Source organism: Antennarius striatus, chromosome 22 (genome assembly GCF_040054535.1).
Source record: "Antennarius striatus isolate MH-2024 chromosome 22, ASM4005453v1, whole genome shotgun sequence".
In the NCBI taxonomy this organism is placed as follows: domain Eukaryota; kingdom Metazoa; phylum Chordata; class Actinopteri; order Lophiiformes; family Antennariidae; genus Antennarius; species Antennarius striatus.
The window spans coordinates 14,084,341-14,097,500 of record NC_090797.1 but is presented as its reverse complement, the minus strand read 5'-3'; the positions used below and the strand labels follow the sequence as shown (position 1 = coordinate 14,097,500).

The window sequence follows — 13,160 nt, the reverse complement described above, 5'->3', positions numbered from 1 at the left end:
CACACAGACATACGCACACACACACACACACACACTCTGGACTGACGACGGTCGGACACCAACCGCATCGATCCGCCTCCACAGGTGGTACACCCCCCCTGGTGGCCAAAGTGTTGCTATGCCATCCAGTGACAGCGAATCACATTGCAACAAATTGTCTTTATGACGTCACACAGAGCAAACTGTAGAAAGTCCATGTTGAAGGGGTTTTGGTCATTTCCTGCTTGGCACTGAGAGAAGAAGCTGATTTTGAGACAACTGACAGTTACGTGACAGATAACTGACAACTGTTGAGAGACCCTGAGAAGATGTCATCTTCACCTTCATCACTGTGTACACGTAAGACTCCACACATGAAAGGGAACATGATGCAAAACATGTCCATTATGGTATCTGGTCAATAAATATATATAAAAGAAGACAGAAGACACCAATAACTCCCTACAAAAGAACTTTATTTAAAAACAGTAACTTAGTGAAAGTACTTTGATATTTCTGGGATAGCCTGCAGGAATTGGATGATGGTCATGTAGATCATCTGTCTGTCATGCAGCTCACAAAAACACATTTTACCGACAGTCAATTCACCAAAACGATGTTGAATCTTGCAAATTCACTAGAAGACATTTATCCATTAATAGAAAACACCAGCAAACACCAAATGGAGGAGGTCCATCAGACAACAAGGACTTCTGTCTTGCAAGACAGAGCGAATGACAAGACAGAAGACAAGCAGCTCCCAGAATCCGCTGCTGGGGGGACCATGTCCCTCCCCAGCAGCAGCAGCAAAGGTGAGCTCAATGAGCGTGTGCTTCTGTTTCATAATGAAATGTCAGAGGAAACGCCTGCAGAGGATTTCTGGATCCCCCAACAACAGTTTGTTGTTGGGGGATCCCTCAGATGCAGAAAGTTCCCATTGGAGTAATGTGCTACAAATATCCTTTCCAGCATAAACATGAGACTTTTGTCATTTCTAGGCAGAGAACACCTGCTTCCAACAATGCAAACTTTTCCTTATATCAAACTGTCAACTACGCATTATTTACAACTACAATGTAAAGGATGATTTGACAAAAACATTTAACAACTGAAGCTGAGATGTTCACAGCCCAACATGAATGTGTTTCTGCTTCCAGGCGACTTTGAGAACAAGTATCTGCAGCTTCAGATGATCATGAAGGGAGGCTTTGGATGTGTTTATGCTGGGAGCAGGAAGTCTGATGATCTGCCTGTACGTATCACTGGTGTGTTCTTCTGCTTAACCCACATAACCAATTATCACTCCTGGATAACAGACAAATGTTTCCATAGGTGGCCATCAAACTCATCCCTCATAAGCATGCAACGACTCATCCAGTGGTGAGTCACTCTTTTTTTTAATCAAAGTCAGGGTTGGTGAACCAAACTTTAACATTAAGTACTGGTTCAAGCTGAACCAATAAGGGACCTGTTTTTTCTAAACACTGAAGAGTATACCATATTAATAGACTGACAGCCATCAGTCCATTGTGTGACTTTAAATCAAGAAGGTACTTATAGTTTCCTACCGCCTCCACATCACTTCCCTCGATTAACACTGGTTGTGGAGAGGGAGGTGCCCGCTGGAAATCCAGCACCATCTCCTTTGTCTTGGAGACGTTCAGCTGGAGCTGATTCTGCTGGCACCACTCCACAAAGTCAGCCACCAATGCCCTGTAATCCCCCTCATCACCCTCCCAGATACATGCCACAATCGCAGTGTCATTGGAGTACTTCTGTATGTGGCATGTATCCGAGTTGTGCTTGAAGTCCGATGTGTAGAGGGTGAAGAGAATGGGGGAGAGCACGGTCCCCTGTGGCGCCCCCGTGCTGCTGGTCACCATAGAAGACAAACAGTCCCCCATACGGATGTACTGGGGTCTGTCCGTTAGGTAGTCCGTGATCCAGCTCACGAGGTAGGGGTCCACAGCCATGGAGGCCAGTTTGTCCTGCAGGAGCCGGGGCTGGATGGTGTTGAAGGCACTCGAAAAGTCAAAGAAGAGCACCCTGACGGCACAGCCCCCGGTGTCCAGGTAAGAGAGCACACGGTGGAGTAGGTACAAGACAGCGTCGTCAACCCCAACCTTGGCCTGATAGGCAAACTGGAGAGGGTCCATTGCACTCTGTACCTGTGGAATAATTCAATAATCTATCACTGAGATTGTTCTAACAGGTGATGGTGTTCATGTAGTTTCTCATCCCTCCTCAGCATAAACAGTAGGAATTTTTGCCTTTAAGTTTTGGAGTAGGACAATAGACTCCCACATCTACTAACACATTGAATTTATCTCCTATAGCATATAAATGGGAAGACATACGTGGTCCCCACTGAGGTGCTAATCATGAACAGAGTAGCCGGTGGAGAGGAGAGGATGGGGAAATGTGCAGCTGTGTCACTGCTGGACTGGTATGACCTGGAGGATGGGTTCTACCTTGTCATGGAGAGACCTGTTCCCTGTGTCGACCTCTTTACGTACACGGCCATTGGCTTGAACGAACAGGAAGCTAAGGTAAGTTGAGTGGGGCATGTTTTTGTGACTGTGAGTAGGTGCCTGTCATGTGATAACATCCACAGCTTTTTCTGTTTGGTCCAAACCTAAAAATCCTGAAACCTGCTGGGTTCTAAATCATTTGAGGTTATTTGGTAAATGTAGAGAACGAGTCATTCTTTCTATATAGAAGCACTGTTTCCTCCCACCACCAGCCACCCCCTGCACACCACCTTCTCCCAGCAGAGAAGCACCTTCAGCGGCTGACTGCTGTGACACAGCGCCTCCACAGAGAGACTGAGGTCCTCCTTCATGCCCCGTGCCATCAGGGGGTACAATGACGCTCTCAGGGGGAGCAGGGGGGAGGTGGCGAGGTCAGCACACAGTTAAATGGAGGGGAGGAAATGGGATGTCAGCCTGTGCTGCAATGTAGTGGGGCCAAGGTGTTGTGATGTTGTGACATTAGATAGTGACATGTCTTACAATGTAAGAAGGGTTTACCTTACCCACCATGTGGGCCTCCTGCTATCTTCACCTTCACTTTTTATTCTTTTTTATAGTGTTTATATTTTTGTTTAATATATGTCCTGTTAGTGCTGCATGTGTCTGTTAGTGTAGTGTATGTCTTGTGGTATGCCCTGTCCTGTGATGTCAGTGTTTCTTTTTCTCCTGGTGTCTGTCTGTCTGTCTAGCCACCCACCCACCCATCCATCCATCCATCCATCCATCCATCCATCCATCCATCCATCCATCCATCCATCCATCCATCAATCCATCTGCTCTCTTTATCTCAGGTCATCATGAAGCAGCTTGTAGCTGCGGCCAATGAGATCCACTCTCAGGGCGTCTTCCACCGAGATATCAAAATGGAGAACGTTCTGGTTGAAATTGGATCAGAAGCCCCTCGAGTTCGGCTCATTGATTTTGGAAGTAGTGTCCAAGTGAGGGCAGAACCTTTCCAAACTCTAGAAGGTACGACTGCAGGATGGAGCACCTCATCTTCAGCTCTCTGTTGATCTGTGAGAGAATTCTTCTCATTAAACGTGTGCATTGCAGGAACTACAAGTTTCTTCCCCCCTGAGTATTTTGTCATGAAGGCCTACAGAGCCGGACCCACCACCGTCTGGCAACTCGGTGCTGTTCTCTATGAAATGTTGGACAACACGCTTGAGTTCTCCACCTATCGGTTCCTCCTCAAACCACACAAGTTCAGGGAGCAGATTGGACGGCTTAAAGTGAGCCAAGGTAAGACAACTCTGGAGTCACGACCGAATCTGGGTTTCTCACCAATAGTGAGCGAAGCTTCCCATTGATTGTGTTCAGTGACGTCAAAGACTCACGATGGGAAATAGTAGAAACACAGGCCATCTGAAAAATCCTTCTTATTTCACAGTGTTTATCCAGTTGAAAATAAGTCAACCCATTAGCTGCTGAAAGATTCTAGTTGGCATTAGCATTAGCAATCACCCTCTTCCTAGCTAACAGTCACACTGCCGTAGCAGCTTTACATTAATTCTGAAACAGCAACTTGGACAAGAATTTGAAGAGTATCATCAGATAGGCAGTCAGATCAAATTTCAGTATTAGCTAAGGAGTGGTGCGGTGCTAACGTTGTGTCGTAGCTAAGGGGTCATCACATCTGCTCAAAGCGTTTTTACAGACCAGAGAAGCTGAACAGAACCCTCCTCACATCTGTTTTCTCCTTAAAAATGAACCAGTAGCCTTTCAAATTCAGACTATCGATTCTGTTATGATTTCTTTCAATTAGTAAATGATAAAATTTCAGCAATCTGTCGTTACCTCATGTTTATACTACCAGGGAATAGACAGAATGACATCTGACTCAGCCCTCCTAAGCTGGACACCAGAGGAGAATGTCCAACATGTTAAAACAGTCCATAGATAATAAGATCTTCATCCAAAAATATTTTCTCTGTCCTTTTAGACTGCCAGCATTTCCTGAGGAAGTGTTTAACATTAGATCCTCAGGAACGTTCCACCCTGGAGGAACTGCTGGTGCACCCGTGGATCCACTAAACACGTCCACAACAACCACCTAAAGTTCGCCATCATGCAACTTCAATGTCCCCTCAAAGACTGTCAGTCCTTTACCCTGAGTCTGTGAATATTATGCTCCTAAACACCGGTTTAATATTGTAAATGCTCTGTCAATAAATAATTGTCAATGAAACCACTGAACTGAAATGATGTCCAGCATCTTCTGTTGATTTAACTCCAGGAGTCTGCAGGTATTTTCTTTGTGTTTCTATCTGTTTTTAGCAGTGGCGGGCCGTCAGGGCCAGCAAGGCCTTCTCTGCTGGCCTTAAACATACTCAGTAAAACACATTTATTCATAAATATTTTTTTAAAAATTGTAATATGATTATTTATTTGGTATTTTTATATAAAAAGTAGGGCTGTCACTTTAGCATGTTAATTAGATTAATTAATTACGCTGCAAATTAACACGCTATAAAAATTAACACAATTAATCGTGAGTGGCAAGTCAATGCGCAAGTATTTTAAATTTGTCCCATTGAGTGACCCATAGGCTGCAGCGGTACGTCACTTCCTACCTGCGCCACTAGTCAAAAGCAGAGTGACTGACAACAGAGATGGACGCGACACAGGAGAGCAAGGCAAGCCCACTCTGACCTTTGGGTGGAAAGTTTATTTATTAAAATAACAACAAAAATGACAACAAAATAACAACAAATAACAAAATAACAACAAAAACTATCAACAAAAACGCAGTGATTCTGTGCTGCCAATCTGCGCTGCAGACGCCTCCGTCAGTCTGCCCCAGGGCAGCTGTGGCTACACATGTAGCTTCCCATCAAGTATGAATGAGGAGTGAATGAATAATGTATCCGATGTAAAGCGTATTTGAGTGTTCAGAAAAGCGCTAAATAAATCTAATCCATTATTATTATTATTTTTTTTTTTTTTATTTATTTATTTTTTTTATTGTTTTTATTATTATTTGTATCTTTTGTAAAAGAGAATTTTCATATCACCAAAGCAGCTCCAGCCTAACGTATCATTTAAATGCAAAACATGTCAAGGACACAGAGTTGAACGTTAGCTTACCCTTTTAAAGGAAAAGCCTGTTGGCATCTTGCTATTTAGTTTCCTTATTTAGAGGCATGTTATACTGTTCATTTTGAATTGCTGTATTGAGTCAGCTTTAGTATTCATTTTGATTGAGAGTCTGCTTATGTGTCTATTTGAGACTCAGCGGTATTTTATTTCTGAATTTTATTTATTTTATTTAAATGTATTTGTATTGTATGTTTGAGAAATGCACCTGGCCTAATTGGTTTGCTGATGTGCTTGACCTTGTTTCTTTTGAATTTCATTTATAAAGCACAGTTAACCAATAAAAATGTGGATTTCAAATCTTCTCTTCTTGGTGTATTCTATTGATTAGTCACGCACTACAATTTTGTAATGTCCTAGAATTCAAATTCTTTATTTGGGGGCCTTTAGCAAGTATGAGATTAAAATGCGATTAATTAGATTAATTACCGTATTGGCCCGAATATAAGACGATGTTTTTTGCATTGAAATAAGACTGAAAAAGTGGGGTTCGTCTTACATTCGGGGTCTAGACATTATACCATTCACAACGCTAGATGGCGCCAGATATCTTTAAAGCGAATGCTGAACTTAATTCCACAGGGCAAAGCAAACCCCTGTCACGAAGAAGAAAAATAAAACTAGCGGTAGCACGAAGAAGACAAATAAAACTAGCGGTAGCACTAAGAAGAAAAATAAAAATAGCGGTAGCACGAAGAAGAAAAATAAAAAATAGCGGTAAGCAAGAAAGAAGAAAATAAGAGAAGAGATAACAGAAAATGGAGAAACGTAGCAACAGTCTGGAGAAAAGTGGGTCGAAGATCGGCCAAGTTAACCTGCAGCTGAGGAGAAGTTATGATGCAAAGATGATGGTTTACGTACGTAATGCAGTTATTGCAATTCTGTTGTTTTATCAAAGTAGATCGGTTTATTTACATTTCAAAATCCAGAAGCCATTCATTTACAAATGTGATTGACTTTAGTTTACATCCATCCATCCATCCATCCATTCTCTTCCGTCGGGTCGCGGGGGCAGCAGCTTAAGCAGGGAAGCCCAGACTTCCCTCTCCCTAGCCACTTCGTCCAGCTCCTGCGGGAGAATCCCAAGGCGTTCCCAGGCTAGCCGGGAGACATAGTCTCTCCAGCGTGTCCGGGGTCGTCCCCGGGGCCTCCTGGACGTAGGACGTGCCCGGAACACCTCACCAGGGAGGCGTCCAGGAGGCATCCTAACCAGATGCCCGAGCCACCTCATCTGGCTCCTCTCGATGCGGAGGAGCAGCGGCTCGACTCTGAGTCCTTCCCGGATGACCGAACTCCTCACCCTATCTCTAAGGGAGAGCCCGGACACCCTGCGGAGGAAACTCATTTCGGCCGCTTGTATCCGGGATTTAGTTTACATATTTTCAGTATTTTCTGCACTATCAGGCACACTGGATTACAAGGCGCACCATCAATAATTTGTTTGTTTTATAATTTATTTCATATATAAGTTGTACCGGATTATAAGGTGCACACAATTTAAAAAAAAATAATTATTTGATAAACTGCAGCAGCTGTAGTTGCGCAATCCGTCCACTCGATAGAGCGCGCTGCTCAGGCAGTCATGATTGCATTCATGACTTCCTGACTATTTTTGAATGACCCCTATTGTTATGTCAATAAGCCATTCTGAGCCTCATCAAGGAAACCTGATCACTTGATCACTTTGCTATCTTAGAAAAAAGTCAACACACATATTAAAAACTGGTTAAATTCATTATGAGTGCAGTCAGTGCGAACAGAGCGGATTATGTCCTGATCTGAAGTTCGAAGCAGATATTTAAGCTCCGACATTCGTCTTCGTTTATTAATTAAATATTGTTTTGATCGATCGGTAGTCCAGTCGGAGGTGAGGTGCAGCTACTTGCTGCTGTGTGTCCTAAACAATTTTTAAACTAGTTTTTAATGTCAGGCTGATAATTTACTGTCAAATGTGACGCTGTTTTACTCCTAGAACTGACTTTAACGTCGGTGTCTCACGGCCGTGAATCTCACAGCACGTCGCTGCAGACAGAATACACAAGCCTGAATGCGCCCCTCCGCCGCCCGCCCAGAGCTTTCAACTACATTTGTAAATCAATGCAGCACATCCGTTGGAACCTTTGTCTAGCAGTGACTGTTCTTGAAATTTCAGAAAAGGCTGGAAGTTCAGCTTTGAGGGTCTTTCATTCACCTTTATGCCAGTTTCTCCGTGTGTTTCCACAGACTAATAGAATGGACCGTCACTAGATTCCAGATGACAGCACAATGGCATTTTTAAGACCAATTCAGTTTAAAGTGGGTTATTTCCGATGCCAAATAGTTAGGAAATACTGAGATCAGTCAGTCAGTCAAACTTTATTAATAGAATTGTTGAAAGTTCCTTTTGATTCTGATTGAGCTCATCACATTACTAAACATATCAGTTTAGCACTTTAAGTGAACTAGCTGAGCTTTGTACATTAATGCATCTTAATTTAGGTCAGTGCAAGCTACAAAAGAAGGTCATGAACTAACCCCAGTTCTCAATCTGGACCAGGGTGTGGAATGGTTTATCTAAAATGGTGTTTGTGGAGAAAAATGTGCCAGTTATATTGGGGAAAAGCAAAATCAAAACTAGTCACACTGCCCTCAACTGTTTCTGGTGGTAATCCTCCACGGTATTGTTTCATCTGGCTAATTTTAAGATGGTATATACCCATGTAGCCCAGTTGAGAAAAATGAGAGGTTTAATCTAAAGGAGCCCTTAATTTCTTAATATAGTATTTAAGGTCCTAAGGTATTCATTTTAATATTGAAAAGACTGATTTAAACAGAGATTACGGAGGGTGGTCGAATGTGGTATGAGTGGATGCTGGGGATTGGTTGTGAAGGTGTTCCGTTCCGTGCCACCTGCGGGCATTGGCGGGGGGGGCGGAGGAGATGGCGGGAAAAGAAAGGAGGAGGAGGAAGGAGGGAAAAAAAAGAGAAGAGAGATGGATTGTGGGAAAAAGATAGAGAGTGGACGAACTACTACTCCTAACGTTGAGATAACAGTTAATTTTGCGGTGGGCAAGTAGCTCATTGTTTTGTGGAAACGGTAACAGTGAGAGGAGTAAACACAGGGTCCCGGTGTGTCAGCGTGGATCAGCGGAGCGAGAGGTGGACTGGCCGGATGACCCTCGCATCTACGAGACGTCAGTTTGGAGGAGGTCGTCGCGGAGAGACTGTTTCCCTTCACGGTGGCCGTTGGACACGTTTGGCGCAAGTACTGTATGGGGAGTTGATGCTACAGCGTCTACGAGAAGCTGTGAGTTGTTCGGTAATTGTCGGATGCTACTGAGGACCGCGTCATCACCACACGGAGCGACGCACAGGCCTGCATCGTGGGTGGGGTGTGTGTGTACGGTGTGTGTGTGTGTGGGCCCACAAAGTGTGTTAAAGGTGTAAAGTTATTTTTTCAAGTCCATTTCAATGCCATTATATAATTCATGGGTTGGTAATATCATTCCTTTGATTGAGATAAAACAGATTCAATCTTTAAGGTTTTAAAACCTTGGGTCATATACTGGGCATTTCATCGTATCTCAACCAGCTCCACTATACTAGCATTGTCCAATCTGGATTATCTTCATTCATTCATGTCCGTCTGTCCATCCATCCATTCATTCGTTCATTCATTCATTCATGCATGCATGCATTTATTCATTCACTCACTCACTCATTCATTCTTTCATTCATTCATTCATTCATTCTTGTACAAAGTGTGTAATGAAATACTAAAATACTTCCAAAAGAGAGGACAGCGTTCAGAGCTCATGGTCAAGCTGATCCAGGTCGTCGTAGAGACAGGTCTGTTTATATCGGCCTTTTGTTTGTTTTAGCCTGAAACATGTTGATTGACACATTTCCACATGATGATGGTTTTCTTTCCTCCTAGTGACCAATCAGAGAGTGGGTGCCAATGCAGCAGTGGTGTGGACAATCACCATACAGTGGTGATGCTTCAGCAGCTCTTGAGCGTGGTGTCATTAAGATGACCCCCCCCCCCCAGAGGAAGACGGTCACCTGGAGGTATTGAGTCTCTGCTGCCGTGTGGCCACATCTGAGGCAGCAGCCCTCATCTTTTCTGGGACCAGTCCAGACAGAAACGGGTGGGTGTTGGTTTGATCTCCTGCTGGGAGGAGCAGTGTGTGTAGGCCTCACCGGTACAGGGTGACACTCAATCAAACTGGCTCAATCAAACCTGGTTGGATCCTTTGCCCTCTTAATTCTGAAATATGTAATTCTGACGTATCACCAGCAGATGGCGATGTCAGCTTTGGAGAAGGAGCCCGTTGTTTAACTGTTGACATGAGTGCATTGAAAAACAACAATTATAATGAGGAGAAAATGTATGTATGGACTGTATGTATATATGTACTATCAATGACGTGAACTCAGCAAGTCATAGCCCCACCTGTCTATCACAAGAGGAAGAAAGGGTTGATGACAAAAAGAAAATATTTATTAATACTATTCCATCTGTTTAAACACTATGCACTATTAATAACTTTTTTCAACAAAATATTGCCTAATTTTCATATCACCCCTGCTAAATTGCAGAGAGGAGAATCCCGATGAGGCAGCACCCTGTTCTACTGCTCAGTGGATGATGTAATTCCTCCTAAACTCACATTGCAATTAGTGTCTTTGTCCCTCTGTATTTATCGAGTAAAACATTTTCGAACAGTCTGATTATGTCCTTACATCGCCTAATTTGAATAATGTATGAAATGTATTCTTGTAACGCGTTAAGACTCGCAGATTAATCATAAAACTGCAGTAAGAATATCAGAAGGTGAGGCAAACAGTACAACTGATTCACAGCAGAAGGTGCTACTGAGCCCATAGATTTTTGTGCTGTCGCCATGGGCCGAATATATTACAGTCCCTTTCGCTCATTTTTATTTTACCTTTACAATCCGCCTTATCAAAATAGAAGACTACAGTGCACTCTCGTGCATTCGCGCATCAAAGCTCGCGACTTCACCTCATCATAGATTTTTGGTAGGTAGTCACGTGATACCGTACGCACATTCTATTGGCTGACGGCATCCAGGATCGCGCTTGGTTCCATGAGTCTCAGATTTATGTGAGACACAAAAGTGCTTCAAAAAGTCTATCAGAGTGTGGGAAAAGGTAATACAGATAGAAAGTGGTTTGATATCAGTATGGGGAGGGTTCATAAATGTTTAAATTATCATAAATAATAAGTTAAATAGTTTGTTGCTCTATTGCGGAATTCATTAATCGCGAGTGGTTCCAGGAACAAAAGGCCGATATAAACAGACCTGTCTCCACGACGACCTGGATCAGCTTGACCATGAGCTCTGAACGCTGTCCTCTCTCTCTCCAGAGTCAAATCTGCTGTTTAAACGTCTTCTGAGGAGTTGCTTCTCTGTAGGGAGTGAACTCCACCAAAATGACAACATAAGCTGTTGAACTGCTGGAAGTGAATGTTCAGCCGTCACATATAGAGAGCGGACAGGTTTAAATGGCCCCCAGTGACGAACACTGACCACACATCTGTAGCGCCCCCCTTCTGACAACGTCATGAACATTAATAAATATTTAGCAGCCTGTAAACGTCCCTTTGGGCGGATCCACTCCATCATTTAGTGATGTTCTTCCTCATCCATTTCTTTAAAAAATTTTAATGCATCAACAAAGTATTTTAGTATTTCATTACACACATTGTACAAGAATGAATGAATGAACGAATCGATGGATGGATGGACGGACGGAAAAATGAATCAATGAAGATAATCCAGATTGGATAATTCTAATACAGTGGAACTGGATTTCTTCCCATTACATTTAAGAACAATTCAAAAAAAATGTGCAAAAACATTCCCGAGAAGTTAAAGTTCAATAACAGCTTTGTCCATCCATCCATCCATCCATCCATCCATCCATCCATCCATCCATTTTCTTCATCCGTTTCTTCTACTTTGCGCATCATGGGAGTTGTGGGAGCCTCTCCAAGTGAATTGTGGATGAAAGGCTGCTGGAGCTACTGGATCTCAGCTGGCTATGAGCAAACAGTGGGGTACAACCCAAGAAAAGATGCCAGCTCATCATGAGGCCACATGAAAGACAAGATCAATTCACTTCAGCTGCATGTTTCTGGACGTGGGAGGAACCCGGACACCCCGAGAAAACCCGTGCAGACACGGGGAGAACGTACAAACTTTACTCAGAAGGGAATCAAACCCTGAACCTTCTTGCTGTCAGGCAACAGCAATACCCACTGCACCACTGTGCTGCCCCACAGTTTAATTGTTCTTGTTCTATGCTATTTGATAAGAAAACAGAACAGCATTGCATCAAGGAAATAAGAAACACTCAGTGATTTTTAAGTGAATGGAAATGCAGACACTTCATGATGTACACCTGAGATGAGCTCAACTCCTGCTCTGGTTGTTTCCTCGTGCCTCCCACCCTGAAGAGGGTCAAAACCCACACTGCTGCTGCTCTTATTATTACTTGAGCTCATTGAAATACACTCCTGAATTCAAACCATCTTGAATTTGCAGATCTGGATTTGTTGTGATTTCCTTTAGTCAGAATTTTTCCACTTTTCTTTATGGGTATATACCATCTTAAAATTAGCCAGATGAAACAATACCGTGGAGGATTACCAGCAGAAACAGTTGAGGGCAGTGTGACCATTATATTTTTATGATCGATTTAAGCAGAAATGTTGAGCTCTTGGCATAACTAACGCAGGTTATTTAGATTCAATCCAAGAAGAATGGAGGCAAGTGTTTTTCTGTTTTAAAACATTATTGATAACGTCAGTGATTAGATGAAAGATAGGTTTGATCATTTGGTAAACTAGCTTTTATTGGCTTAGTGGATTTCAAAAAATTTTATGAAGCGCCACAACATGAAACTGCAGAGCCTGTCACAATATGCCAGGTTTTTTGACTTTTTGAGACTTAAGGCAGATCTCATGGGACTGTTTTGATTGGTGGATTTCATTTGACTCCACCCACATTGACTGTATTAACATATCACCTAAACTGATTTCAGTCATTGTATATCAGTGAGGCCAAGACGACTGTCAGCCAACAAACTGCAGGATATCACAGCATCATTGAAAAGAGCATCAGAGCATCAAACTGGTAAAACTGATTAATTGAAACCTGATATTTGTCTTGAACAACACATTTGAATCATATTAACAAATAAAAAGGCAAAAGAAAAGGAAATAAAATTGTCAACTGATATGCAGCCATTACATTAAGTCATGAGTCCTGTACTACTAATATAAAATTTGTATTCAAATTAATATTCCTCCAAATTTACTTGAAACAGTCCTTCCGGCCCCTCCTTTGCAGGGGGAGGGCCAGCACTCATACTACAGCCCATCTCTGGTTGGATCAGCATTGACGTCCTTACGAGCAGCTTCTCTGCACATAAAAAGGACACTTCAGTTTTTGAATTTATTTTTGTCCTTTGGTTCCATATCATTGCTTCATATTCATGTTGAATCAGAGAAAATTAATTTGTGAACACTGAACTTTTACTCTG

At 42.7% G+C, this 13,160-nt stretch overlaps 1 protein-coding gene across 1 annotated transcript; it reads left to right on the top strand.

Annotated features, from left to right (window-relative positions):
* Nucleotides 1-661: 661 nt before the first annotated feature.
* Nucleotides 662-4,544, top strand: LOC137589683 (serine/threonine-protein kinase pim-3-like). Its single transcript, XM_068307544.1, has 7 exons — nucleotides 662-791; nucleotides 1,137-1,231; nucleotides 2,316-2,528; nucleotides 2,723-2,839; nucleotides 3,302-3,479; nucleotides 3,564-3,752; nucleotides 4,453-4,544. The coding sequence occupies exons 1-7, from the start codon at nucleotides 662-664 to the stop codon at nucleotides 4,542-4,544; spliced, it is 1,014 nt and encodes a 337-aa protein (XP_068163645.1).
* Nucleotides 4,545-13,160: the final 8,616 nt, after the last annotated feature.